The 26,050-nt window shown below is 53.6% G+C and overlaps 10 protein-coding genes across 10 annotated transcripts; 3 read left to right on the forward strand and 7 right to left on the reverse strand.

Moving 5' to 3' along the window:
- Positions 1 to 363: 363 nt before the first annotated feature.
- PV07_09924 (uncharacterized protein) lies at positions 364 to 1,416 on the reverse strand. The gene is made up of 2 exons (XM_016397221.1): positions 1,176 to 1,416; positions 364 to 1,117 (listed from the first exon to the last, which is right to left on the reverse strand). Exons 1-2 carry the CDS (start codon positions 1,375 to 1,377, stop codon positions 495 to 497), a joined length of 825 nt encoding a protein of 274 aa, XP_016244412.1. The 5' UTR covers positions 1,378 to 1,416; the 3' UTR covers positions 364 to 494.
- Positions 1,417 to 1,736: 320 nt separating this feature from the next.
- Positions 1,737 to 3,216, forward strand: PV07_09925 (uncharacterized protein). The gene is made up of 4 exons (XM_016397222.1): positions 1,737 to 2,197; positions 2,259 to 2,506; positions 2,564 to 2,820; positions 2,874 to 3,216. Exons 1-4 carry the CDS (start codon positions 1,771 to 1,773, stop codon positions 2,920 to 2,922), a joined length of 981 nt encoding a protein of 326 aa, XP_016244413.1. The 5' UTR covers positions 1,737 to 1,770; the 3' UTR covers positions 2,923 to 3,216.
- Positions 3,217 to 5,140: 1,924 nt separating this feature from the next.
- PV07_09926 (uncharacterized protein) lies at positions 5,141 to 6,606 on the forward strand. Its single transcript, XM_016397223.1, has one exon. The coding sequence runs from the start codon at positions 5,212 to 5,214 to the stop codon at positions 6,568 to 6,570; it is 1,359 nt and encodes a 452-aa protein (XP_016244414.1). The 5' UTR covers positions 5,141 to 5,211; the 3' UTR covers positions 6,571 to 6,606.
- Positions 6,607 to 8,236: 1,630 nt separating this feature from the next.
- Positions 8,237 to 10,158, forward strand: PV07_09927 (uncharacterized protein; the record flags this gene model as incomplete). The annotated part of the gene is made up of 2 exons (XM_016397224.1): positions 8,237 to 8,894; positions 8,960 to 10,158. 2 exons carry the CDS (start codon positions 8,237 to 8,239, stop codon positions 10,156 to 10,158), a joined length of 1,857 nt encoding a protein of 618 aa, XP_016244415.1.
- A 554-nt stretch (positions 10,159 to 10,712) lies between these two features.
- On the reverse strand, positions 10,713 to 13,941 carry PV07_09928 (uncharacterized protein; the record flags this gene model as incomplete). The annotated part of the gene is made up of 7 exons (XM_016397225.1): positions 10,713 to 10,822; positions 10,885 to 10,935; positions 11,008 to 11,330; positions 12,311 to 12,629; positions 12,695 to 12,906; positions 12,966 to 13,687; positions 13,738 to 13,941. The coding sequence occupies 7 exons, from the start codon at positions 13,939 to 13,941 to the stop codon at positions 10,713 to 10,715; spliced, it is 1,941 nt and encodes a 646-aa protein (XP_016244416.1).
- A 1,509-nt stretch (positions 13,942 to 15,450) lies between these two features.
- On the reverse strand, positions 15,451 to 16,398 carry PV07_09929 (uncharacterized protein; the record flags this gene model as incomplete). Its single annotated transcript, XM_016397226.1, has 1 exon — positions 15,451 to 16,398. The coding sequence occupies one exon, from the start codon at positions 16,396 to 16,398 to the stop codon at positions 15,451 to 15,453; it is 948 nt and encodes a 315-aa protein (XP_016244417.1).
- A 2,115-nt stretch (positions 16,399 to 18,513) lies between these two features.
- On the reverse strand, positions 18,514 to 19,852 carry PV07_09930 (uncharacterized protein; the record flags this gene model as incomplete). Its single annotated transcript, XM_016397227.1, has 3 exons — positions 18,514 to 19,596; positions 19,705 to 19,721; positions 19,840 to 19,852. The coding sequence occupies 3 exons, from the start codon at positions 19,850 to 19,852 to the stop codon at positions 18,514 to 18,516; spliced, it is 1,113 nt and encodes a 370-aa protein (XP_016244418.1).
- A 613-nt stretch (positions 19,853 to 20,465) lies between these two features.
- On the reverse strand, positions 20,466 to 22,030 carry PV07_09931 (uncharacterized protein). Its single transcript, XM_016397228.1, has 3 exons — positions 21,430 to 22,030; positions 21,296 to 21,373; positions 20,466 to 21,232 (listed from the first exon to the last, which is right to left on the reverse strand). Exons 1-3 carry the CDS (start codon positions 21,710 to 21,712, stop codon positions 20,655 to 20,657), a joined length of 939 nt encoding a protein of 312 aa, XP_016244419.1. The 5' UTR covers positions 21,713 to 22,030; the 3' UTR covers positions 20,466 to 20,654.
- Positions 22,031 to 22,211: 181 nt separating this feature from the next.
- PV07_09932 (uncharacterized protein) lies at positions 22,212 to 23,399 on the reverse strand. Its single transcript, XM_016397229.1, has one exon. The coding sequence runs from the start codon at positions 22,667 to 22,669 to the stop codon at positions 22,304 to 22,306; it is 366 nt and encodes a 121-aa protein (XP_016244420.1). The 5' UTR covers positions 22,670 to 23,399; the 3' UTR covers positions 22,212 to 22,303.
- On the reverse strand, positions 23,384 to 24,162 carry PV07_09933 (uncharacterized protein). The gene has a single exon (XM_016397230.1). The coding sequence runs from the start codon at positions 24,049 to 24,051 to the stop codon at positions 23,614 to 23,616; it is 438 nt and encodes a 145-aa protein (XP_016244421.1). The 5' UTR covers positions 24,052 to 24,162; the 3' UTR covers positions 23,384 to 23,613.
- Positions 24,163 to 26,050: the final 1,888 nt, after the last annotated feature.

The raw sequence follows: 26,050 nt of genomic DNA on the forward strand, positions 1-26,050 counted from the left end.
GCAGCCATCCACCCAGCAGCCATCCACCCAGCAGCCATCCACCCAGCAGCCATCCACCCAGCAGCCATCCACCCAGCAGCCATCCACCCAGCAGCTATCCCACCATGTCACTTTATTCGAAACTTCAAGAGTGTCTGGAGAAGTTGAAAGCAATCGAGACGAAAGTAATCGAGACCGTGCCCGCGACGGGTGTGATAGATCAGAGCTTGAAGGAAGAGCTGCTACCTATGATACATGAACTACAGACAATGTTACCGCAAATCCTATAAGAGGTCGGAGGATTGAATTCTGGTCGACAGGATAACCGGATCACGAGCATCGAGGCGCAAATTGCCGCTTGGAAAGTCCCACTACAGATATCAGAGCAGCCAAACGACGTGAAATTATGTGTATCGGATAGGAAATTCACCTTCTTGAGCTTCTATAAGAGCCACTTCTTCATCGTCTCCACCCCCAGCAGATGCCTACTCTGTTCTCGGCCGCTTGGCTTTGTGCTATTTTCGTAGTTGTTTCAAATACCCTTTGATCTCAGCTTGTAACTGCTCACCCTTGTTTCCTCCGTGGTCTCCATTGCCCTCTTTCCCCCTTTCACCTTCTCTACCTTCCTTCTCTTCCTCCTTGCTCTCCGTGCCCTCCTTGCCGTTGTTACTCATTTCCGTCCTACATTTTTCGATTTCTTGTGAAAGCTTCCCCATGATGCTCTGTATAACCGTGAAACTCTTTCCACGACAGTGTTCGTCGAGTCCGTTCTTCACCGATTCAACAGATGTGCTAGCAGAGGACCAGTCCTGCTTGCGGATGGAATCTAGAGCTGCGCCATAGCTGGATCCAATGCCACACTTCGTCAACCGGTCCATCATCGTCTTCCACTCATCGATCTTGTTCTGATCCTGGTCACCTCGATTATCTGCAGACCAGAATTGGCTTGTCCAAAGGAAGGCATATTGGAGATTTCTGAACTCTGCAACCTTTTTCTTCTCGGCTTCTTCTTCTTCTTGGGATCTCTCATATTCTGAGTGTTGAGCTATCTCAGCCATGCGTGCGTCGTGTCTTTTTTCCTCCTCGTTGTTCTGGGAGGAACTTCTGGCTGTAGCGTCTTCCAGATCACATGGCCAGTCTGCAGTGACGGTCAAAATTAGGATAGTTTCACTCAAATCTGCAAGTAATTAACTCACCATCATCCCCTGGGTATGGAAATGGTTCCGACTTATTGGGCTGCGGTTGGGCAGCTGGGTATTCACGTTTTTTGTGACGTTTACCGTTGGGTTTGGGACTTGTTTCTGGGTCACTTGGTTCTGGCTCAGCTAGTTTTGGCTCAGCAATCCCCTTTCCTGTGATTTTGGGGTTGTCAGTGTCTTTCCACCCCCCTAAGACCATAGTGGTCAAGATAAGGATACTTGATAAGGATTGAGGAACCGTTGTACGAGTAAGTTTTCTCTCAACGGGCGCAGGCGTTCAATTTGTAACGCGACCCATAGACAGCTGCTAGGTTAGTTTAGCCGAGTCATACGATAAACAGGCAATAGGAACTAGGAGAAGCCAGATCCTCGCCTGATTTTTGCTTGATCTGGGAGACATGGCGGTGGCCGTTGAAGTGTGATTTGCCAACTGCAAATCAGCTCGCTTGCTACCGCGAAGCGAACATCGCCTGACCATCAGCTTTCGCTTTGATTGTTTCGACTTCCAGAAAGTCATCCGACTTATCCAAACCGGAGTTTACGAATCGTACGTCCATTCTCGCCCGCATTTCTTGGTATAATAGCTGATACGATGCTTCGCTTTACAAATTGGCTGAACACATTCACACTTCAATTCCCGCACACTAGTATCTTCGTCTTTGTGCCCGCTATGTGTCGAAAGCGCGGTGTTAAGAAAGGGGAGCGGAAACCTCACAATCAGGGGTTTCAAGGGTTTGCAAATCTCCTAAACATGGACCCAGATCGCTTCCTGATGGTCTTTAATCGCTTCGACCAGTTGGCCATGCACAATTTGGTCTATCTTCAGGGCGAGTTATTTGACCTGAAGCAGAAGTTCGATTTTTTGAATGCTGAGGATAGTCTGGGCAAGCCCTCGTTCAGCTGGAACGAAATTGAAGAGAACGGTTCTATCCCCACGACTAGGCCTTATGAAGAAATGACACAGGCGCAGCGAAGATTTTTTCTAATCAAGAAGATCCGCCAAAGAATGGCTGAGTACCGTATGATTTCTCCCTTCTCGTCCAAGCTGTCATCAACTCATACAATGTCTTTTGTCCTCAGGCGAGGCCTTGTTACAGCAGGCCCGGCTTAATGAGCTCGACTCGCCAATTGCAAAGACTCTTGAGTCAATTTACAGTGTGAAGAAAAGTCAAGAAGAAAAGAATGCGGCCTTCAAATTTCCAGACTTTATGGGGAAATTGTACAAGGAGGAGAAAATACGGGACCTTGTTTCTCTACGAAGTCCAGTCGTCCAAGACTCCTGGGTCTCGGGACTGGATAGCTGGAAGCGATTTAGTTGCGGTATCAAGGTAGGGTGGACCTGCAAGTTCTTCCAGCCCTGTCGAGAAATTAATGGACTTTGACAGCGAGATGAATCACATATGGGCTTGAATCTCTACTCATATGATGATGTCGTGCGGAGAGCTAACGTGGTCTATGTCACCCTTGCTCTAGTTGGTATCATTGCTCCCACGTTCGCTCTCTATGCCATCGGCCGTCATGTCTCGCGGAACGCCGCACCACGGATCGAACTTGCTCTCGCGGGCGTCCTCACCGCTGTGTTCTTCAGATTCTGTCTCCTCTTCAAAATGGGCCGAGCCGAGCTACTGGGGACGGCAGCCAGGCACGTAAATGACGGATCCACCCCGACATGCAACTGACTGACGTGTTTTACAGTTACCTGGGAGTTCTGCTGATCTTCCTCAGCCTGAATCTGCCCGACTGATGCTCCTATAAGTGGCTGCATTCGGTGGCCTGTAATAAGCTCAGGGCAAAGAGATCTCTAGGACGTTTGGCCTAGGCTAAATGGGATTATAGGTTGTCCGATGTTGCAAGGTCGCCTGTCCTATCTACTCTAGTCCAAAATCTTGCATTCCCTGGCGCGACCGTCTCCCTGATGACCCCGCCAACGACGTACTGACTGACTACACATGGTGCTAGTAGTGGCCATGAATACCTCTGAGATCGCCTCCCATCCGCCTATTGAAGAACAGCTTCGCATAATATACTTCAACCTCACTCGCCTACCACTAGGTAACGGCCTTGTTTAAGAGACCCTCGTGATACGATTCGGCCTGACGTCAACCTCGTCCTTCGACTAGCGTGCAGCTCATCTCCCAGCATCTCTTTGCGTCCTCCTCATTATCCGTCCGCCCCGTGACGTATCCTGGATCGATCAAGCCCCAATCTTTCTTGACTGGTACCGCCTGGCCACAATCTTCCAGGTACATCGCACCTCGCCCTTCAAATCTCTTACCCACTGCCGCTAGGACGGTCGTTGCGGCTCCTTGCTTGGTGCTCTTGCCGATGTTCAGAGCTCTCATGATGTTGCGAATGTAATACCACGTCAAAAACTCACTGTTCCCAGAGTGGGCCTGGAGGCCAGTCCTGATCCCGCCAGGGTGTACTGCAAGGCCCCATACGCCGGGGTTGCCGACTGCAGCGTTTGGCGTGCCATAGCGTCGCGTGATTTCTGTCGCCATGTACACGTTTGCAAGCTTGCTTTGGGCGTAACCCAGAGGCGGGGTGTACACTCCAGGCCCCTCGAGGTTGACATCGTCGAAGACGATATCAGAGTTGCGGGACGCGGTGCTAGTGAGGACGACAACGCGGGATTGGAAGGTCATCGTCGAAGACTTCTGTAGCGTGGGTAGAAGAAGTTGAGTCAGAAGAAAGTGCGCGAGATGATTGACGCCGAAGTGACGCTCGAAGCCCTCTTCAGTCTTGGAAAAGGGGACGTGCCGAATCCCAGCATTGTTGACGAGAATGTTCAGCTTGGATGATTGTTTGAGAAACTCCGTTGCGCAAGCTCGGACGGAAGCCAGCGAGTCGAGGTTCAACTCTAGCAAACGTACTTTAGGGTTGGAGGTGAGGTCTGGACCGAGAGCTTCTCGTGCCTTGACAAGATTGCGAGCCGTGAGATAGAGTGTCGCGCCAGTCGTTGCAAGAGCGCGGGCCGTCTCGACACCGAGGCCACTTGAGCAGCCTGTGATCAGAATGACGAGGTCGCCTAGCTTCGAGGTGCGATCATTGTCCTTGATGATCTGTACGGCTGTCGGTCTTGCATCACCTGGTCCGTTGGGCCGACGGTGTGCGGCAGCGTAGGGATTCTCTGGGTCATCCATTGTTGGCCTGTCGACATAGGGCGTTCGTATTGTTAGTTGACTGAAGCACAGTACTGCTGATGAACAGACAGCAGCGGTTCGCGGAGAATTTTCTTGTTTATATGGCGTTGATATCGGTGTTAGTGACATTGCATGTCAGCGCTGGGCATTATCGCCGAAATCATCACAGCACCTTGCGGTGACCTCCTTTCCAGGCAGCAGCCGGCTCAGTTCGCTCATTGATACCCTAACACGCTCGATATTACCTTGTGCACAATGTTTCTCGAAGCGAGGGCGGTGTTTACAGCCTGCCTGATGTGATGATATTAGACTATTCCCGGCGATTGAGTCTCAAAATAGAGACCACCCCTCCACACTGGATTGCTAAAATGAGCCCCATAACAAGCTCAATATGCTGACAACTTGCGCGAGCACAGTTGACTGGAGTGCTTCCAGGAAAAGCAATAGAAGTTAGGCTATTCGGGTTTCTTGTTGATGTTGTTGTATCTACTCAAAGCTGACCTTAGGGGTGTTTGACGTATCATATCGAAGGTCTCAAAACAGAACTGTCATCCTCGGGGATATGGCTGGCGTGAGGCTGACCAAGATAGGTTGAAGTGAGTGGTGTAGCCATCACCAGAGTGGCAGAAGCAATCGAGCAAGGCGGATAGCCAGTTTATCGAGACCCTGTTCCGAGGCTCGATTTCGGCCCCAAGCCCGCCGCTTTAGCTCTACTCTGTAGTCGATCATTGTGGCGGGGATCCCCTGGAACGTCATGGGACTCGTTTAATCAAAATGCACAAGACATTGCACATCAGCTCTTGTCTAACCCAGAACCATCCGAGGGCGTGGATTCAGAGCCATTTCGACGTGCCAGCCCAGGTGCGAGACCAATCGGCTCCGTCATCGGAATGAGGGAGACCAGGATTGTCAAAATCACCGCTACATTCATTGCGATATCGTTCATCTGGTTGATATACCACTCATACCCCCTAGAAACAACGACGATTCCGGATCTCACGAATTCAAAGTCTCCCAACATAGAGCCTTCCACATCATGTCCGCCGCTGCCTGGGTCTAGCGATGTCCTGGTCGTCATAAAAACGGGGGCTACAGAGGCTTCCGTGCGCATCCCGCCCATTCTCTCAACCTTTGCTCTGTGCATTCCAAACATCGTGATCTTCTCCGATCTAGAGCAGCAGATCGAAAGCCACGACATACACGATGCTTTAAAATCGGTCTCCACTCAGTACAGAGAGACCAACCCTGAGTTCGATTTCTACCGCAGCATCCACAGAGCACACAATGCCCGGGATAATCTCACCGCTTTTGGACAATTAGATGGCAATGCTGGCAAGGCCTGGACCTTGGACAAGTGGAAGAATATCCCAATGCTACACGAGGCATATCAAAAACACCCCAATGTTAAATGGTATGTCTTCATCGACGCAGATACCTTCCTCGCGTTTCACAACGTCGTGCAAACCCTTGATAAGCTCAACCATACCCTGCCTCTTTATATTGGTGCTGCGAATAATTACGATGACGAACTCATCTTTGCGCATGGCGGATCTGGCTACATCATCAGTGCCGGCGCAGCTGCTGCCTTCGAGAGAATATACGATCACGAGCACATCGAGAAGTGGGAGGCAGAAACGACCATCACTTGTTGCGGAGATGTGATGCTGGGCATGGCGATGAGAGACGCCGGGATCAAGCTACGGAATGCGGCGCCATTGGTGCAGTTCGCAACGGTTGCTGAGATCAGCTGGAGTAGCCGGACGTGGTGTGAACCAAGCTGGACGTGGCACCATGTCGACGCGCGGGGGATGAAGGACCTATTTGACTTTGATCGGAAGTGGTACCAACAGAATCCCGGATTCTATCGGTTCAAGGATTTGTTCGTGGTATTTGTCAAGCCAAGCATTGCCGATACGAAAACCGATTGGGACAATCTGTCCGCGGATCAAGTTTTCAAAAGTGACGACGAAAACCAGATCCCAGACGAGCAGAAGGCTGTTGCGCTGTCCCCCTCCCAGTGTCAAGCAGCCTGTGAAGAAGACCAACGGTGCATTCAATGGGTATGGAAGGCGGATCACAGCTGTGGCCATAACTGGTCTTTGAGGCTGGGTCACCGGGTCCCGGTCGTGTCAGAAGGCAGCGACTCGACATTAGGGTCCCAGACCGTGAGCGGGTGGATATTGCATCGGACAGAAGCTTTGGAAGAGGACTGGAATCGGAGGCCATGTCGCAGTCGGTGGAATGCCTGACGAAATGTCCAAAGCCCGCCGGACAGCTGTGATCAAGGTATATTAGAAGTACCCACGACCATGTCCGAAGCTGAACTCTACCCCCGATGTATTTGCAACCTGGCGTTATGTCAGGATCCTCCTGGTATATTCTTATCTATCATCGCGTCTAGCGATCACCGATGACTGTATATTTTCTCAAGTGGCTCTTCACGTTGACAACGCCCAAATACTGGTCTTCCCAGGCGGGGGATACCTCTCGAGCGACCAGCTAAGAGGATTTTACAATTTAACAATTTTTCAATCTACGAAGGTAAGGCCGCCGTAGAAGAAGTACACAAGAATGAGCTGAATCTGCATCACAGCATTGTATATAAACAAATCATCAGATGAGGACTTGGAGGATCTTCTAAGAGAGCTTTCTAACACCTTATGCGTTAAGTTGATATCGCACCATTCGTGTCAAGGCGGCAAGGGATCCGTCCCCCGCGGCGAGCGAGCTTCGTTAGTTGAGGCTCACTGGGATTGGGTGAGCCGGTGTTGAGCATATTAGGGCAGCATCACCTTCATCCCGATTGGGGATGAGTACTTGCGTTTTGGGGGATTCTGCACCAGCAAACCTATTTACCTTTTACACCAACACGCCTGCAACTTGCCTAGGAAAGAGAACCTCCTCTTGCAATGTAGCAAGCCGATCGACTGCGTTGGCAAGGGTCGGCCACTATCTATGTCCGCTCACCCTGATAATGGGCCCCCTCCTCCCTACCGCAGCGGGTCTGGTTTCTGGATGTCTGGTGGATGTACTCCAATGCCAACATGTTGTGCCCAGTGGCCAGGAATCATACGTGGAATGGACTGCCTGGGCACTCCTGACCCTCTTCAGCTGGACGCGGCGAAGATCAAGGCCGACGAGGCTCAGCGACGATGGCGCTGGGTTGTTGGAAAGCTGGAAATTCTCGAGCATGTTGCAAGAGACAGCTGTATCTGAGCTGTTAATTGCGAGCTCCTCTTTCCTCTCCCTGTTGCTCTGGCGGCATAGTTTCAGATACATTTGGTGGTCAATGGTGAGTTCTCGGATCGAGTCAATGACTTTTCATACTAACGTCTCCCGCTGGAGCCCATCGTCAGTATCGCCGTCACTTCTTTCTACCGATGGCATAGTCCGTTGCAGCCTCAACTATGGCATGAACCCTTCGTTCTCACGGGACGAGGTGACAAACGCCGCGCAGGCAGCAGATCAATGTCGCAAGGATGGCCTATCTGGTCATTCTACGCTATCATGCTGGTATCCTCTAGTTTTCTTGTGTTGGACTTCAGCACCTTCTCGCTGTCGACAATAACCATAGGAGTGCTGTGCATTCTGCTGCAATCCTTGGTATTTATTCTTCTCCACGACGGCAGCCACAACAAAACAGACCTCTGGACCCATTCGCCTGTATATGGGTCATCAAGAATACTCTTTCTACTATGGACGGTCTACAATTTCTATGGAAGCAAATCGTTCCCGTTCCAGCTCCAGCTCTCGACGCTAATTGTAGGCTTCCTGCGCTTCATACAGCTTCAATGTATCATCTCCCTGGTAGTATCGCCCGCCTATCACCACAACCATTGACTGACGACAATTTAGGCGGTCAAGGACACGTTCCTCGGACCTGTAACCTCGTCCGCAACTACGCTCTTATCGGCAATGGCTACTTACGATTTATCTCCCACTGGCAGGGCAATCGGGTTCGCACTGGCTTTCGTGGCTATAATGCATCTTCTTAATCTGCTGCCAGCGTCCGTCGGCCGTCGAAAATTGTTATTGCTTTGTTTTGTCCCCCTTTTCACTTACATCGGGATGCGAAGCGCAAGAAACGACCCATCACAGACAGCTTTGATAGGTCAAGCCACTCATTACAGGCGTCATCCAGTCGAAATCCTCTCCGAAACAGCTCAAGCACGGTTTGCAGAGATGATACGCTCCCAGTCACAGACTCTAGAGGAAGCTGTGGTGACCTACAGAAAGCGCTACAGTCGAGATCCACCTCCAAGTTTCGACATGTGGTTTGAGATGGCGCAGAAGAATCATTACCTCCTCGTTGACGAGTTCGACACGATTATGACAAGCCTTGAGCCGTTCTGGGGGATTGATCCTTCGCTCATGCGCTGGGCAATCGAATCTGCCCAAACTACAGCACCAGGGATGTTCCGCATCAGTATCAAGAATCACCAGATCGAGGAAAAGGCAACACACAGAGGAATATACCACGCCAACATCATTGATCGGTGGCTCGAAAAGCCTGGATGGCTCGATATCTTGCCTGATATGACAATTCTGGTCAACCAATATGATGAGCCTCGAGGTAGGAATGCCTCATCCTGGGGACGAGGATGGAGATTGACGTTAGGAGACTGACATCTGCCACAGTGGTCGCCTCCTCTGAGACCTTGCTGGCCGCTAGAAAGGCGGCCACGTCAACTAGTTCTACTCGCGAGCCACCTCGTGAGACAACGGGGCTGTCCTGGGTCGATTGTTCAAAAAGAGATTTGCGGCAAGCCATATTCTCGGCCTGTCCTGCCAACTCACCATCACGAGACGAGGCGACTGGGAAGATGGCTTCTATCAAAGGGGAGGACCATCCATTACCTTTCATCCACAACCTGACGGAAGGTCAAGACGTATGCAACAATCCCACCATTCCCCGATCCCACGGCTTCTTCACGTCCCCGACGTCATGCTCCGTAACCGAGTCTCTAGTTCCCGTCTTCTCTCCCTCCAAGCCATCCATCTTCAACGACATCCTCTATCCACCCATCTGGTACTGGCTCAACCTCATCCAAGAAGAATACGACGAGGACGACGACATGGAGTGGTCGGAGAAGAAGGACCTCGTTTACTGGACCGGTTCTGCAACCGGCGGCTGGGCGACGCTGGAGAACTGGCGCACTCTGCACCGTCAAAGCCTGGTCCTTCACACGACGTCCGAAAACACCTCGGCCACGATCCTACAGCGTTCCGGCGACGTGTGGCACCCCCAACGTACTCCCATGTCGAATCTCTCCCGCCTCTTCGACCTCCGCTTGACCTCGATCCCATCTGCGCAGTGCGAGCCCGCGGCCTGCACCGCAATGCGCCACGCCTTCCTCAAGCGAGATCCCACATACGAGGACGCACCCCGAGACGAAGAAGAAGAAGAAGAAGGGAGCAAGCGCGGCGGCCACAAGAGGAGGAACCCCAACGCTGACGCCCCCTCGGCCGCGTACGGCGCGAAATACGTGCTGGACATGGACGGCAACGCCTTCTCGGGCCGCTTCTACCGGCTCCTCCTCTCCCAGAGCGCCGTGCTGAAACAGACGGTGTTCCAAGAGTGGCATGACGGCCGGCTCGTGCCGTGGGTGCATTTCATCCCCATCAGCCCCGGCGCAGACGAGCTGGCCGAGGTGGTCAGGTACTTGAGCGAGGACGAAACAGGGAGAGGGATCGGCGAGAGGGTCGCACGGCAGGGCAGGGAGTGGGCGCGGAAGACCTTGCGGATGGTGGATCTGGAACTCGCCATGTTGAGGGTGCTCATGGAGTATGGCCGGTTGGTGAGCGACAGTAGACAGGAGATGGGGTTTACGCTGTAGAGGGGTGGGATGGGGGAGATGGACATATAATCTAGGAATAAGGGGCGAGAGAATATCGTGACACACCACACCACCCACATATATATGTGTGTGTGTATTCGTGGGATACTTTTTAACTCTCTTTGCGTGTGAGCGGCTTAAAACATCCAAATCAAACGACGTATTACGCCCCGTAATACTAGTATATATCCAAACCAGGCATATTACATTTCTCAAAACCAGTATTTCATTTTCAAGACCTTCCTTCCCTCCCCTCCCCCCCTCCCCCCCCAAATCTAGCGCGCTCTTCTAAGTCGGAGCCGCCGGCAAACACGTCCCAAACCCATCGGCATTCCCGTTCTGGCAGATCGAACCCTCGTCGCAGCATTCCGTGTCCAGCACGCACAGTTCTCCGTCCTCGGCGCAGGTTTCGCCCTCGCAGGGAGAGCCTGGCTCGGGGCCGCAGGGGCCGGTGGGACGGATGACGTTGGTATTGGGGGTCGTGGTGGGGATTGTGCTTGTCGTGGTTGTCGTGGTGGTGGTGGTTGTGCTCGGGGTCGTGGTCTGCGGGTTTGTTAGCTCCAAGGGAATAAGAACGGAGGGTCCAAGATGGGTAGAGAGGTACCGGTATTGTTGAGGTTGTTGTTGTAGTTGTTGTAGTTGTAGTTGTCGTCGTAGTCGTTGTCTGCTGTCACGTTAGCTTCGGAGTTCGTCCCAAGGGGGAATTGCAAGTTGTATATTGCTGACCGTCGTCGTCGTCGTCGTCGTCGTCGTCGTGGAAGATGCACTGAGAGTCACCTGCATTGCGAATTCACATCAGTGCTTGTCTCTTCCTTTCAGATCTGGGAAACAGAAATTAGGATCACTCACAGTTACGGTAGAAGGCTTTTCTATACACGAGCAGAGGGTCGCGAGGACCTGGCCGGCCACCTTGCTGATGCTCGACCACGTCGCGCACGCTCCCGTGCATGCATTCGCGCTGGTGGTGGTCGAGGACCGGGTTGTGCTCAAGGTCGTGGAGGTGGTCGATCGAGATGTGGTTGTTTTCGTGGTTGTCGTCGTCGTCGTCGTCGTCCGTGAGGTCGTGGTTGTTTTCGAGGGCGTCGTAGTGTGCGAAGTGGTGGTCGTAGGTCGCATGTGCAGGAACCTCCGAATCTGAAGATGCGGCGTGACAGTGGTCGTCACGGCCGGCACTGGGTAGTGCTGGGAACAGTAGCTTTCCGCCGCAGGGAAGCCCGAGAGGAATAACAGCGCATTGTAGGGTGGATTAGAGCAAGGGGAGCTCGCGGAGGTCGAGGACGCCCAAAAGAAGGTGCATACGATATACCATACTGGCATCCACCACGAAGCCATTGTCGTCGACTGCAGTCAATGAATGTCGAGTTAGAAAGAGATGGGCCCTGGCAGTCGACCCTTTTGCATCTTTGGAGGCGAGAGAAATAACAATAACCCCGGAGTCAGTTTTGAATAGATCGACATGGCAGCGGCAGACTAGTTTCTTTTCCAGACCCCTTTTGAAGTGGCTTACCGTCAAATAAGCTGAGAGGCCATGTAGATACTTACGCGAGCGCGTTAGTTTGACGACGATGTATTTCAACGGTTTCCATAATGGGTCACGGCGAATGGGCATGTCCAGAAACGTCCCACCCAACCAGGGATACAGCCTCGGCCGTTCCAGCCCACACTTGGCAATTCAAAGCGGGAAGGGAAAAAACAAGACCATCCTAGGCATTGCTTGTCCTAGCTTGTTCCCAGTCTGAAAGGTAATTGTCGAGAATGGGACTGGAGCGAAAGTAATAGAGTTGAAGGCCGGGGTCTAGAACGCCTGCCGCTTTCGGCTAGTCACTTCTCAGCCGTGCCCCTCTTCCTACTGCTCCAGGATCCTTTTGGGACTGTCCTGTTGGCTTTCCCACCGTGCAAAAATTGAAACCTAGACATGCGTCGAAGAGGGAGAGGTCCGCCCGCGGCCAGTTTCGGATCTTCATCAGCCCTGTCTGCGGTTGATTATTTCAGGCACGAGAGTGAGGCCAGGGTAAGTGGAGGTGGTTATAAAGGCGGCGTATTACCATTCACTAGAGAATGTCCCACAGGATTTTCAGTATGTGAGAAGTGCCAGACTGCCAGCTACAGGCCAATGCGGCGCCACGAACAGTCCCACGCTCAAAGAATATACTTGTGGTCAAGACCCTGGTCCCCCTCGAGGCCGTTCGTGGTAGCCCCCTCGGCAATCAGCTTCTCCTTCCTCTTGTTCCTGGTCCTCAACAAAAGCCAGCAGGAGCCATAAAGGAACGCAGCCACAACAGTCAGGCCGGCCGAAACAGCATTACCCTGAATGTACCGTGGGCCCTGCTGCGTTGGATAGAGTTGGGACGAGACAAAATTCGAGAGGTTTCCAATCGAGCTGGCGAGGGGCATGCCAAAGGCGCGTTTGTCGTCTGGTGCCAGGGTGCCAGCTGCCCAGGTGACGGCGAGGGTCGAGATGGGATAGATTCCTGGTCAAGACGCGGTTAGCTGAGGAACAAGGGGGGATCGGATCGACGACGGCTCCAGTACGCACCTAGAACAAGGATGAACATGGCCGCATAGCCAGCGTGCGCATTGGCAGTCCCGACGGCAATGAGGTATCCGACCACAACGGGAACGCAGCATCCCATAATGAATACCCCACGACGCTTGAATCTGTCCGAGAAGTAGACGACAGTAACGAGGGAGGAGGCTCCAAGGATGTATACCGGAATGGTCATGTAATTGACGTGTAGGTCAGCATACCTAGCCATCGTCAGCAGGGTGCTCTGGGTGTATTCTCAATCCTGAGAGCGAAAACTTACCCAAGACCAGCGAGGATAGTCGGCAAGAAGACATTGAACCCGTTGATAGCCACGGAAGACGTAAAAAAGGCAATACCAAGGAGGTAGACGAAAGGTTCGAGGAGCGCAATCCGAATCCACCTGCGGTCGAACTTTCCGGCGCCTCGAAACATCGCGTCGCGCTCCTTCCGCAGCCGCATGACTTCCTTCTCGTCGGCATTCAGGAACCAAGCCGACTCGGCCGACTGGGGAAGAAAGACCCAGCACGTCCCTCCGACGACAATCGTGATGCCGAACTCGACGATGAATAGCCATCGCCACGCCGCCAACCCCCGTTGCGTCCCCATCTGCTGGATGGCCCACGCGAAGAGCCCGCCAAACGCCCCCGAGACACACATTGCCAAGTTATTCGTGATGATGCGCTTGCCTACCAGGTGCCGCGGGTAGATGGTGGAAAAGAGGTACGCGAACCCCTGCTCGAGACCGCCTCCCGCGGCGTTCACGAGCATGCGGCAAACGACGGCTTGGGCGTAGTTCTGGACAAAGGCGGTGCCCAAGGTGGAGGCGCTCCAGATGCAAAATGCAGTCCCCAGGGCCTTGTTGGCCCCAAATCGCCTGACGGCCAGAACCCAGGGGATTTCGAAGAGCATGGTGGTCAGGCTGGAGAAGGTGTTGATGTTGCCGAATTGGCGACCATGGAGACCAATGTCCTCGTCGAAGCCAAAGACACGAGCATTCCCCAACTGCGGATCTGTCAGCTCTGTATGGTTGCAGAGAAATTGATCTCCCTCACATTGTTTCGGTCTAAGGCGCAAAGGACCATAAATACAAAGGAGGCGGGGATGACATATCGGTCAAATTTCTTGAAAGCAGCCTTCTCTTTCTCGGGGTCAATGTAGATGACTTGGCTGGCGGATCCGGCTTCGATTGCTTCATCCTTGACCTGATAGGTAGTGTCCACGGGAAGCTTCTTCTCTATGTCGGGACTGGCAGACATTGTGATGGCCGTGAGGAGACGCAGGGTTGAGTACAGGGGACAGATGTGCTTGGAAATTGTTCGGTACACAGTCTAAGGTCCTCGGTAGTGAATGTGGTTGCACTCCTCGGCTGAGAGGACCACAGAGTAGTTGATATTGGGCGTTTATATACCTGCATTCTCCTCCTTCTCCCCGTGTTGGTATCTGGGGATCTCTCAAGAGACTCCTACAGTATTGTTTCGGGTGATAACCCTCAGGATGTGAGATATGCCATATCTGCAGGACCTGTGAGAAACAAGTAACCGTAGACACGGCTTAAGCCGATCCGCCTCTGCCAGGGAGCGATTTTGATAGCAAGATAACTTATGTTCACGAACGTTGAATACCAAGCGGCCTGGATGCTCAGGGTCTGCTCAACGAATACACGCCATTCATCTCAGCGAGCTCGACACTATTCAGGTCCTGCGATGATCAGATTTGCGGCGTCTCTATACGAAAAGCTCTGGGAGGTGCAACTCAGGCGGGACCGGCGAACCTATGAGATAAGCTCGAGATAAGGACTCTGGCTGCGTCTTTGAGTTCTATCAACGCGTATTGGGACACAACCATGCCAACCAATAGTCAATCGTTCCGATGGTTGGTCGGTTCAATTGGTATTCAATGGTTATTACGTTTATCACCCGCTCGGAAAATGCCGACCGGGTCGAAGCAGGCCAGGCCCTAGACCTATCACAACCACCATCGACGCTTGAACATGGTTGGACCTCATCGTCCCCCCACAGCTATCTCAATATCACCTTCGCATATTACCGAACAGGATTCCACCCCCCATCAACAACAGCGTCGGCTTTGCAAATGGTCTCCCGAATCACTACTGTACCCGCCGCAGGTTGTTGGATCAGGACTTGATCGCGTAGACCGTCAACGGGAATGGCGCGAACCTCCATAGCGTGCCAGTGACTACTTTGCGGCCATCGGGGGTTGGGGGGAGCCAGACTCTGTCAAACATGTTGTGATCGAGTGACGCCTTTTGCATTTGGGGATATGTCAAGTTCTACGGCACAGTGGCCTGATGTAGGCGACGTGGATCTCAATGGCATGATACCGCACTCGGCGGCGGCACCAGCAGCGAGTGATGTAAGAGTGTACCCTTAATAATGAAAAACTGATCGATACCGTTCGACAGACAGCCTCCGAGTAGTTGTCCGCTTTTCTTTCAAGAGTCGAAGAATCGAGGGAGACGCAACGCAGTTGGATTTCGTCAGTGGCCCAGGCGAACTTGCACCCGAAGCAACTAAATCATAAAAGGCCGGAGAGAATTACAGCCCACACAGCGTGACAGAGTTATATTCAAGTCTTGAGGACTTTTTCTTCAGAATTCTTTTATTTTTGGCATTGTGTGATGTAACGACAGAGAGGTCACTGACTAGAATTTAAGCACTTTCTTCACGGATTCTGAAAACGGACGTTTTTCTCCATTGCAATTGCCCGGATCCGACCACGCCCACGAGGGTTCTGCACCATTCGCGCTACAGCTGAGCCGGGAGAAGAGTTGCCTTGCTCGCAGCACGCTGCTCTTGCGCCGTGGTCGAAGGCCCATCGTCAACGAGTGCTTCGTATACGAGCGGTTCTTTGACGAGTCTGGCATCGGCAAGGCCCCGCTGCCAGCGATCGAACGCCTCGCGAGGGATCGTCGTGGACGTCCACATGCCTTCTTGGCGGAACCGATTGGTGACCGCAACGGCAACATCGACCGGGACAGCCGGGAAGAGCTCCGCAAGCTCGTCACGGAACGTTTCTGCGTCGCGCTCCAGGACCCAGTCGATGGCCCGGCCGAGGGCGACGCAGAAACGCCTCTGCGCGTCGAGGATTTCGGGCGTGACGGTGGCCGTTTCCCGATAGTAGACGCTCCAGGGAACCTCTCCCTGGGTGACGGCCTCTAGCGCGATCGTGATGTCGGGATTGCGTGAGGCCATGACTCGGGCCGAGAGGTAGTCCGTCACAAAATAGTCACCCATGCCACCTTGGAACAAATCACCCAGCATTTTGCCGTCGAGATCCTGGATGTAGTCGACGGATCGAGCGTCGACGGCGTTCTCCCGCAGCAGCATCTTGAAGAACAGGCCGACGCTGGCGCCCCCGCCCGACTTCATGAGCACAGTCTTGCCCGTCACGTCGGACAGCTGGAAGTTGTCACGGCCACGGCGCTGCAGAACGGCCAGTGGACAGCGGTTGGCTATTTGGGCGAACACGGTATAGTTCTGTACCTTGTCGCGGTACATGGACGGCACCCAGATTCCCCCGAGTGCCATGTCGGCTGAACCATCAGCGAGCGCGTCAAGCACTCCATCCCAGGGCGTGGGAATGTTGACGGTCACATCAAGGCCTTGCTCTCGGAAGAAGCCGTGACGGAGAGCGATGTACTCGGGTAGATAGTTGAGGTTGTAGCCAGTTGCAGTGAGCTTGAATGTCTGCATCCTGGGAGGGGTTTTATCCGAATCCAGTGTCCAGACTGGTCGGAGATGGAGTAAAATGTGCTTTCGAGCCTTCGTGCTGAGGCAAGCGAGATGAACTCCTCTGTTCCACAAGTGCACACATGCGCTGTTCAAATACTCGAGGTGATCTCCCAAAGATTTCTCGAATGGTGGATATCTTCCAGAGCTAGACTTTTGTTAACACCTGTGAATGTGCCACCAGCGACATGCCGACCGCTGCGATCGGAGTATTGCGAACACAAGCCATGTCCCGAGCTTGTCAGGAGAGAGGGATAGCGGCGTTGTCGGGAATGGCCGATCGATCGAGGTGATTAAATCTGGCCCCCAAGCCTACACAACCTTCACACAATCCCACACTCCCCATGCCGTGGCATATGCATTGCATTCTCATCTTGGGGTCCCCTACGCCGGAAGCAGGGCGAGGTGCACGCAGTTTTAATTCATCGTGGCGACCAGCACCGAGAACTCCGTGACTCCGAGCATGTACTCCGCCCTCAGAGAAAAAAGGAGGTGGGCACCTCGGTGGTACCAAGCCGCACCTAGGGTTATGGGATAGAGGTGACATCAAAGCGGCGACTGGCGCATGGAGCTATGCCAACGACAATGCTCCCTGGAAGACAAATTAAACATTCCTCCCCCGCGTCGAAAACAGGAGGTAGCGTAGAGGATTCTCCCTTGTGGGTTCAATGATGTCCTATTCCAATGGCCCGTTGGAGCCGTTATGGCATGAAGATAGACTGAACGTCTCGCAGCCATCTGAGCCATTTCCATTCTGTCCTCGTATTGGTGTTATATCATCTAGAGGGTTCACACCCCCAATTCGGTACTCTTCTTGGCTTTGCTTTTCACCTCATAATACCGGAGTTGCGGCCGCACGCATTTAACCTTCCTAGACGTTGCCGTCGTTTAGCTGGTAGAATTCTATCAGACTCTGCTCATCTGTAGTCTGGATATCCGTGTCGTGCAAGGCAGCGGGACCGTCGGGGTAGTTCATGATCGAGGCGTGGTTGTTCGGCCTCACTTATCTGGGAGCATACCTCGCCTCGTCGGGATCGCTGTGCGCGAACTCGTGGCCTCAGCCCTAACACGTGCCCAAGCTCATGGAGGAAGACCTTTTTTTCAGCGCAGGACGAGTCGTCTCCTCAAGCGCCGGCGCATACACCCTTGATGTAGCATCGTTTTTCAAGCTCTGCTGTGTCCCCGGGAAAGAACGACTTGGCCAACAAGCCGGGTTTCTTGGGCTCCCCGGCTTAGATGACCGCGAACACGGCGCGCTCTCCGACCGCCACGACCTTGAAAGTGACACCGCATTTCAGTTCGTTGATTGTAGTGGTGGCTTCGCCGAACCCTTCCTCAAGCTCTGGTCCGTAGGGACAATTTGTGGTGTCCACGGTACAGGGGATCGCGGTGCCTCGGGAGTAGCGGGGGATCTCCTCATTCGGAGAGTGAACATGGAGCTCAAGCAGGGTATCGTCTTCACTTGCAATGTCAACTGAACCTGGATAATCTGTGGAGAACTGACCAAGAGCGCCCTGCCGTTGAAGGGCAAAGCAAGCGGTCGACGGCTTCTCCCACAGCCGTCTGAGGCGCTCGTCGAAGCGACGGGCACGACTAATCGCCAGGATGAACAAACCGCGACGGAGCGTGTTTCTCGTCCCTGCGCCTCAATCCAGATTGAACAATCGAACTTGCTGCCTCGAGATCCCGTACTCTTCTCCTCTACGAGACCCGACTCGACTTTCCCCGGGTACCGGCATCGGTGTCTAAGGTGTGATAGGTCTTTCAGCCATGAGAAAGACCTGACGAGGCACGTTAACACGATGCATTCCGATGGAGCGCAATGGTACAAAGGTGTTGCCTGTGGTCATTCCTTCAATCGAGTCGATAACCTGAGGAGGCATATTGAGCGAAATTGCAAGCCACGGCATTGACCGGCAAAGTTTTTGTACAATATCCAAGTGCAGAGGACGGACGCGAGCCACGCGAGCAGAAAAAGAGGGCGCAAAAAGGGCGAGCAGCCACGTCGTCTTATGCACAGCTGAAACATCGAGAAGAAAAGAACATATTTTGAGGGCTGTCAACCCGCCTGGTGATCTATCATCTTACTCGGACTTGCCAACTCCGTAGATCGTCCCTGAGATCAAATTCGGTGACCTCGTGATACTCTGGGCGATCACGCCGGCGGTTCTCCTGCTGGCTGGCGTGGACCTGCTGCTCAATGCTCGATCGGCCACTCACTGCGCCCGCGGCAGCTGTTTGCAGATTAGGAGAATCTCGACTCGATCCCCGCCGGTGCCCGTGACCATGGCCTGGGCCGCCAGCGGCCACCTGAGGTGTTAAGAGCTGTTGGCGCGGAGTGACGGGTCGCCTGGGCTCGTCGCTTGAGCTGCTGCCGTTCTCTTCACGCGAAGGGGGGCGGGCGATCTGTTGCTGTAATTGCTGTTGTTGGTTGCTGGCTTTACTGCTCGACGAGTGTGGCCGCGCTCCGCCGTCTCCTCCGGCAAACAGATTCTCGATCAGCTTATCCGGGGGCATTTCCCCGGCTTGACAAGCCCATGTCGCTGCCAGCGTTCTTCGATAGATGTCCTGGGCTTCTGACAATTCTCTCGTCTTGCTTGTGATGCTCGGGATGTCGTCTCCTTCGCCGGCCTCTGTCGTCAAAACTCCCGCGATGCCTCCTACCACCATGGCCGACCTCAGTGGAGGTGCGATGAAATTTGAGTCACCCTCGGTCTGTTTCATTCTAATCCCGATCTTCAGCGTGCTGTTGACCTTGCTGTCTTGCAAGAGGTATCTTCTCGTGATGCTTCCGTCGTCGGCTTCATCTTGAGGATCACGGTCTGCCGGTGATAGGTCGGACAGTCGAGTGTATTCGGCCAGGTTGAGCTTCACATTGCCCAGATGTACACGACCACCTCTTCCGCCTTCATGGAACTCCTGGAGGACTTCAAAGTGGATGTCGCACTCCTGGAGCATGCCCGTCTTGTCGATGGTCAGCCGCACCGGTATCTCCTTGCAGTAGTCCCATGTCGCCTTGTGTTCTTCGATCGGGGCCTTATCGGTGCGCCCGCGGTGCTCCGCGGCATTGGAAGAGGAGAGGTGCCACCTCACACAGGCGGTTCCGTAGATCAGGGGGATGTTGGTCAAGTCGATAATGCGCAGGGTGAGATCGAATTTCGGCTAGAACGATTAACCCTCTCGATCAGCAACCGTGTTGGAGAGAAACATCAGTGGGGTGGTGGGTGGCGCAAGACGACGGCGAAGATAACCGGCGGCGCATATACATACCTTGCGGTTCTTGGGGACTGAGAATGTCAGATTGATCAGCGCTTGCTTCCGCAGCATGTTCCTCGGAGCATGGAGGAGGAATTTCCACCATCATCACCATCACCATCGATCAAGAAGAAAACATAAAGAACTCACCAAAGGCCTGCATGGTCAAGGAAGGGCACGGGACGTCACCTTCTCTTCACACGAGAGAGTAGCGAACAAAGCAAACGCGTCCCAGGTGTTTCTTAGTGGGTTCCTTCCATTTCCGGCGCCGACCCTCTTGTGTCTGGTTCGCTGATTCCAACGCGGACGCAGAATTGCGTAGGCGATAGAGATGGGAACATGGGACGGGGTAAGCTTGTGAGAAGCATGTGTGGAACAGCGGAGCGCAGAGGGTTGGGAAGGGCGAGGTTTGGATGATGCAACCACCCAACCGACAGCTACCGGGCCGGGCGGACGAACAAGCTCCGAGAACTTCCATTGCTATCATCCAGTGTCATTGCCCTGTTTGGTCGCCTCCATGAGTGAATTGTTTAGCCTCCAGCCGGTCTCAGGCGGGCTGTTCTTCAGTCCTAGGTTGTGATCCATATCTGCTATCATCCAGGCCATTGGAATTGGGCACGTTGATCGAGGAGGGTCCGCCATGATCCTGAGGGGTTACCGCACCACCAAAGGGCTATCAGGTCGACCATACCTCGACACCACATAATGAGCCAAGAGTGTCAAACACTAAATTCCTACGCCGAAAATCACAATCAATGATGCTTGGGAACATTGAATACTCGCAACTGGACTCCAAGGCGAGAAGATTAGCCGCTTGCCCCTCGCCTCACCCTCTGGTATTTGTCTATCTATTCTATGTCTAGCGCCCCCCAAAGCGCCTGGTGCAAGAAGTCAAAGTTCACCCCGGTTCTAGTAATATAGACATCGAATTGAGAACACCCTCACCACGGCAATGTGATAAATCTCTAAAACTTGTGCACTTCTTCCTTGGTGTATCCTAGCTCTCCGAGGATCCCGCCCAGACTGCCCTGCGTCCATCCGAAGCCGCCTTTGGCGCCGGCCACAGCTTCAATCATGGCAGGAGGTCCACTAACGAGAACCTTGACATTCTGTTCGTTCATCTTGTGAGGCATCACTTGGCTCAACATGGTCTTGTCCACATAGCCTTGGTGGTAGCGACCCTCATTTTCCGGCGTGATTTTGCTGACGGTGTAGGTCCTGGTGAAGCGGTCGGGGAATTGCTGCGCCAGTTCGTCAAATTCTCGTTTCAGCAAAATATCCTCCTCGGTGTTGTTCGCATAGACCAGGGCAATCTTGGTCTTGTCCTCCGGGTTGTCGAGAATGGACCGGGTCAGCTGGTAGATGGGGGTGATGCCAGATCCTCCGGCAATGAAGGTCATGGCGGAGTACTGATTCGGCTTGTAGTCGAACTCGTGAAGTGGCTTGAACAGCATTGAATCACCAGGTTTCAGAGAGTGCATTTTGCCGGACCCCTTGCCGTTGGGATACCTCTTGACCATGAACGTCACATATCCAGGTTGGTCTTGGAGATGATAAAATTAGCCCCAGAAGGTCCACTGCAACCAAAGGCAGATCAAGAACTTACCATTGGCGCTGACAGGTGTGTATGGCCGGAAGACCGGAATCCAGGCACCTTCGGGCGTATGTCTAGTCAGGAGAGATGCTGTTGAAGAGTTAGAGGATTTGGATTCCGACAGACGGAAAACAATTTCTACGTACTGACTGGTGGAATGCCGGTGATTGATGAATCGTCAGGTAGAGCAAAAGTCAGTCTTTTGACATTGTGATTGACCATTTCAGCTTTTTCCAGCTTGAGCTCCGTGAACCCCTTCCAATTCATCTTCTTCAGTGCTGCCTTGGCATCTGAAGGAGGTGATTCGGCGTGAACTGTGTTAAATTGGAAGAAGGTCGTGTTCCAGTAATGACACGCCGTGTAGCCAGCTGTGGCGCCCGCCGCTGCAACACCAGCAGCCTTGATTGAAGGACGGATGTATGCAGACATATTGATCCTGGCCGACTTTGAATGCTGGAGAGTACAGGACAATGACCGGATACTGTCGAGGAAATTATTAAAACAAGCTGTTCCTTGTCGAAAAGAGAGCTGTGAAATAGCCCTTCAGGGGAGTGAACGGTGGTTGCCCCTGAGCTGAGAAAAGTCCGCAAGTCGGTGAAAGAAGTACCCGAAACCCCAACGCTGCAACGAAGAGAGATATCCGCAAACAAGGACAAAAACAACGGCCCAGAGGAGCTCGAATATGACGAAATTCGGAGAGAGGGAAGGAAGACAGAATCTTGAACAAGTTGTTCGATATTTTTTGGTGGTGAAAAGGGATAAGCTCGAGCCTTCGACTCAGCACATGTCGGGGCCCGGTCAGGCAAACACCGACGCCCAGAGGTGATTGGGCGGCAAGCTGCACGTGCGGGAGGATAATTCCCCGAACAGGGTCGACCAAAGGCCAGACACGCACGACACGCCAGATCAGCCCGGCCCTACGGATCTAAAAATACCCTGGCTGGTGCGGCGTGCTTGGCACACAGCCTTGAGAGCCTTGAGCCTTTGGCCCCCTTTGCCCTTTGTCCCTTTTGCCCGCACCTAGAGTTTCCAAAGTGCATGGCAAGCAAGGCTGTCTTGGGGAAAGGGGAGAGGGGAGAGGGGAGGCAGTCTCTGGGGGAATGCCTCAGCCTCGTCTGGGTTGATAAAACACCACACATGGCGGTTCAGGTCTCGTGCCCGTGGTTCACAGCCCATTGCCACTTCAAGTATGATACTTGATCGCCTACCATCTTGTGCTAGCTCTCTCTCATTGACCAGTGCTTCAACCGATGTAGCCTCAGAGGAGAGAACCCGACGAGGCATGGAATCATTGGGGTCAAGACGAACCTTGTGCTCTTCGTCTACTGCACGACCAATACTCGTCTCAATGCGCTCGCTTTCTGGCTCAGATATATGCACTCGCATGTTGGTTAAACAGCGGACATTTGATCATCGCACAGTTTCGTTAGTAGAACAACGGTCAGAGGCTTCCTGTTTTAGAGACTGTCGAATTCACCGAGTCATAATAAGTCCATCACATCTTCCAACCTTTGCTTGCTTGTTGCCAGCTCTTTGGCCCGAGGGCAATGAACCGCTCTGTGTCCCCAATTCTGCATAACCTGTAGCACGGGCAACTTCTCGGTCGAATTGTCTAACAGTCGAAGACACCCCCAAATAGATCCTTGGTCAGGCATCGCGTTGTTGATAGCGGAGGCAGAATCACAACACACTGGGCCCCATCCGCACAATGGGAATGTAGCGCAAACGTCTCAGAGAGGGCATGTCGCGGGTGGTGGCCTCAGGGTGTACCCTGCCGCAACTGTCTTGTGCAACCAGCAAGGCGGATTGAAGGGAGCTCCCGCTGCTGTCTGTTCGGATACACTGCCCACTCGTGGCAATCGGCACCACGTTCTGTAACTCACCTGTCATTTTCGGTGTCAAGGACCACAAACGTGTTGTCTGTTGTACAATTGTTTACGCAGGCTTCGCGGTACAGCTCTGCATTACAGGACGAACGATTGTCCCTCACTCGACTGCGCTCTTGTGGATGCCATTGAGAATCTTGTTCGGGACTCTGAGCTGAACTGGAGTGACCTCAGCTGACAATGCAACTTGCAGGCAGCGCAATGGACCCGAGTAAGATGAAACATGACGACCACGGCGCCAAGCCCGAAACCCACCAGCAACTGCATTTGCCCAGGACATGATACCTCGCTTGACTTCCAAGATCTAAACATATCTTGGTTCTGGAAAAGGCCACGCCCGGCGACGAACCATATGGGCATTTCAGTGTCGACTTGAGGCAAGCACACCGAGCGCCGATTCATCGTAGCCGAGAAACAGTTGGTCAAACAACGTCATTGTTGCAGTCACGAAACCAAGGGGCGCCGGTTGCAGTATCCAAGGCCGGCAAAAGCCTGGTAGAGAGTACCATACTGGGGGGGTGGTGGGTGATTAGCCGCTCGGAGATGTGCACAACAGGCATGCATGCGCACAATGAATGACAATAACAAGACCTCCCAACTAGATGTTGCAGCGGTCCCGCATCTTGCGTGCTGTGTATCGTCATCCTTGATACCCAACTTTTGATTCTTGCTCTTGGCGAAAGTTGTCAGAAGCGATGAGGATCTCTCGTGATCGACAGCACCAAAGGTGGCGAAGCAGTGCAAAAGTACGCCGGTACTTTTGGAGCCTCGGGAATAGCCAAGTGCACCCAAACAAGGCTCAGTGCGCCCACGTGATCGGGCAGCCCGACGAGGCGTGAGGGGATGAGGCCGTGCAGGCCGGGCAGGCCATGTTTCCATCATTGCAAACTATTCATGCACGTGCACAGCCACAAGGCCTGGTCGGGCCACCGCAGCCTAGCCAGGGACCGCCCTGTTTCCAACCTCGCTTTCCCCGGCTGGTCGATCTCATCAGCATCTTGCCTCTCGATTTTTGACCTTTTCTCTGCTCGTGGAGAAGCACTGTCGTCACAGTTTGGGATACCTGGGCTGAAACACGCAGCTTGTCGATCCAGGAACAAGTGTCGGCGGCTGCTGCGACAGACTTGTACCTTGGGTTTCTGGCCATCGACCCAGTTCTGCCCGTCGTTCGAACAGGTGGGCACGGCACCAGAGGCTGTCACATGATGCTAGGCTACAGCTAGGTGAAGAATCTATGCGACCAATGGGAGGGCATAGCAGGGATGTTGAGATAAAGTGCCACACCATTGTTCGCGATCAGCAGCCAATGCTTTTGCAGAAGTGCCTTCCGACGAGGATCACCTCAGCTGTCCTCCGCCAGCTAACTCGGGCGGATTGGCAACAACCCAACCTCTAATGTCAATGACTGGTTGTGCAGTTCTTTGCCTTCCGCCAGTCATCAAACCGCCCGAGTCCAGCCAACATAGATTCCTGAACTCTGTCCGCTGGGCGGGCTTCTGGCCTGCGCCCGGATTCTCGTTTGCCCTGGCAGACCCCAAGGCCTCGAGCGTCCAGAGGCTGGCTTTTGTTTGGGCTGAAACCAAGGCCATCGTACCACGAACTCGGGTCTGCAAATCGCATTGACGGGCGACTAAAGACTCCTGGTCTCTTGAGACAACCGCCCCCAGGTCTGGCATACGTAAAGCTTTGGAAGTTTTGTGCATGTGTCTACGAGTTGCGCCAACGGCGAGTACAGGAGAGCTCACTCCTTCCCCAGCCCCCGACGATGCCACCAACCTGCTACGTGAAGATGTGCCTCCAGGGATCCAGGAGAGTTCGGCTCCCTGCCATGCCTGAATCGTGATTGAACAAATCTTGAGATTGAAGGCCCCTTGGGTGGCCGTACCTGATGATCAGGTCCCTCACGCAAAAAAAAGGTGCCATGCATTTACGAACAAGTCCAGCCCGCCTAGGGCTTTGCGCCGGAAGCGATGGCAATCTCGAGGCACCAAAGGTGGCTTCGGAACAATTCAGGTTCAAGTAGTTTTCTAGAAGGGGGGAGATCATCTCGAAGGCACGCTTCCTCTCGGGGAGAGCCGTCTCAAGGGCAGGCTGACGAGGGTTGTTCGCCAGTGGATGGGGGATATTGGCCGTTTGCGGCTTGCTGATCCCAGGCGCCATGATGGCCAGGGCCAGGGCCAGGACCAGGAGACTGGATATGGGCGGAAGCTGGGCAACATTGGGCGGCGTAGGGCGAGGCCAGGATCAATTTCCGCACACGTGTGCATGTTTGACAAAGTCCTGATCAAACTTGATATTGGCAATCAATGCTGGTGCGCTTAAGTGAGCATGGTTGATTTCAAGCAAGATGGCCCGTGGGAAGCAGGGCACCAGTGACATGACGAGGACGGGTGAAGCTGGGCGAGAGGAGCGTCTGATCTTGCATATGCAGCTAATTCAATTCTGTCCTTTGTGTCATTATTTTCTGCCCAGCTCGGAAGGGGGGGATGGGGGGGGGGGGGGGGAAACAGCCTGAGCTGGAACATAGGCGAGACTTTTGGGTGATGACGAATGGCCAGTGGCAGGGCTCAGACACGGCGTGTACCGTTGATGCTCAGCAGGGACGAGTCGGTCGAACGTGCAGTAGCGTAGATGCAAGTTGCAGGTCAGGTCAGGTTCAGATCCAGGTTCGTGTTCAGGTGCGCCGGCGTCCATCGCAGGTGTAGGCTCGGGATCAGAGGGAAGGGAGGGGGCCCGTCCGTAACCGGGACGCCGTGCAATGCAGCCAGCAGTGTGGCCAGCCATAGCATTCGGTGAGTTGCGGTGGATGGTGGATGGTGGATTGTGGGTTGTGGGTTCTTGGAGTGATGGAAAAAGAGGCGAAAGAGAATCCCAAAGGGAA

Source organism: Cladophialophora immunda (assembly GCF_000835495.1).
Source record: "Cladophialophora immunda strain CBS 83496 unplaced genomic scaffold supercont1.6, whole genome shotgun sequence".
NCBI lineage: Eukaryota > Fungi > Ascomycota > Eurotiomycetes > Chaetothyriales > Herpotrichiellaceae > Cladophialophora > Cladophialophora immunda.

Bases quoted from the DNA above. Each gene is read 5' to 3' on its own strand.
- PV07_09924 (XM_016397221.1), bottom strand. From the start codon at position 1,377: ATGGTCTTAGGGGGGTGGAAAGACACTGACAACCCCAAAATCACAGGA. The intron at 1,118-1,175 runs GTGAGTTAATTA...CCGTCACTGCAG, and splicing joins TCCATACCCAGGGGATGATG to ACTGGCCATGTGATCTGGAA.
- PV07_09925 (XM_016397222.1), top strand. From the start codon at position 1,771: ATGCTTCGCTTTACAAATTGGCTGAACACATTCACACTTCAATTCCCG. The intron at 2,198-2,258 runs GTATGATTTCTC...TTTTGTCCTCAG, and splicing joins CCAAAGAATGGCTGAGTACC to GCGAGGCCTTGTTACAGCAG. The intron at 2,821-2,873 runs GCACGTAAATGA...CGTGTTTTACAG, and splicing joins CTACTGGGGACGGCAGCCAG to TTACCTGGGAGTTCTGCTGA.
- PV07_09926 (XM_016397223.1), top strand. From the start codon at position 5,212: ATGAGGGAGACCAGGATTGTCAAAATCACCGCTACATTCATTGCGATA.
- PV07_09931 (XM_016397228.1), bottom strand. From the start codon at position 21,712: ATGTCTGCATACATCCGTCCTTCAATCAAGGCTGCTGGTGTTGCAGCG. The intron at 21,374-21,429 runs GTACGTAGAAAT...ACTCTTCAACAG, and splicing joins CACCGGCATTCCACCAGTCA to CATCTCTCCTGACTAGACAT. The intron at 21,233-21,295 runs GTAAGTTCTTGA...ATCATCTCCAAG, and splicing joins CACACCTGTCAGCGCCAATG to ACCAACCTGGATATGTGACG.
- PV07_09932 (XM_016397229.1), bottom strand. From the start codon at position 22,669: ATGCGAGTGCATATATCTGAGCCAGAAAGCGAGCGCATTGAGACGAGT.
- PV07_09933 (XM_016397230.1), bottom strand. From the start codon at position 24,051: ATGATGGAAACATGGCCTGCCCGGCCTGCACGGCCTCATCCCCTCACG.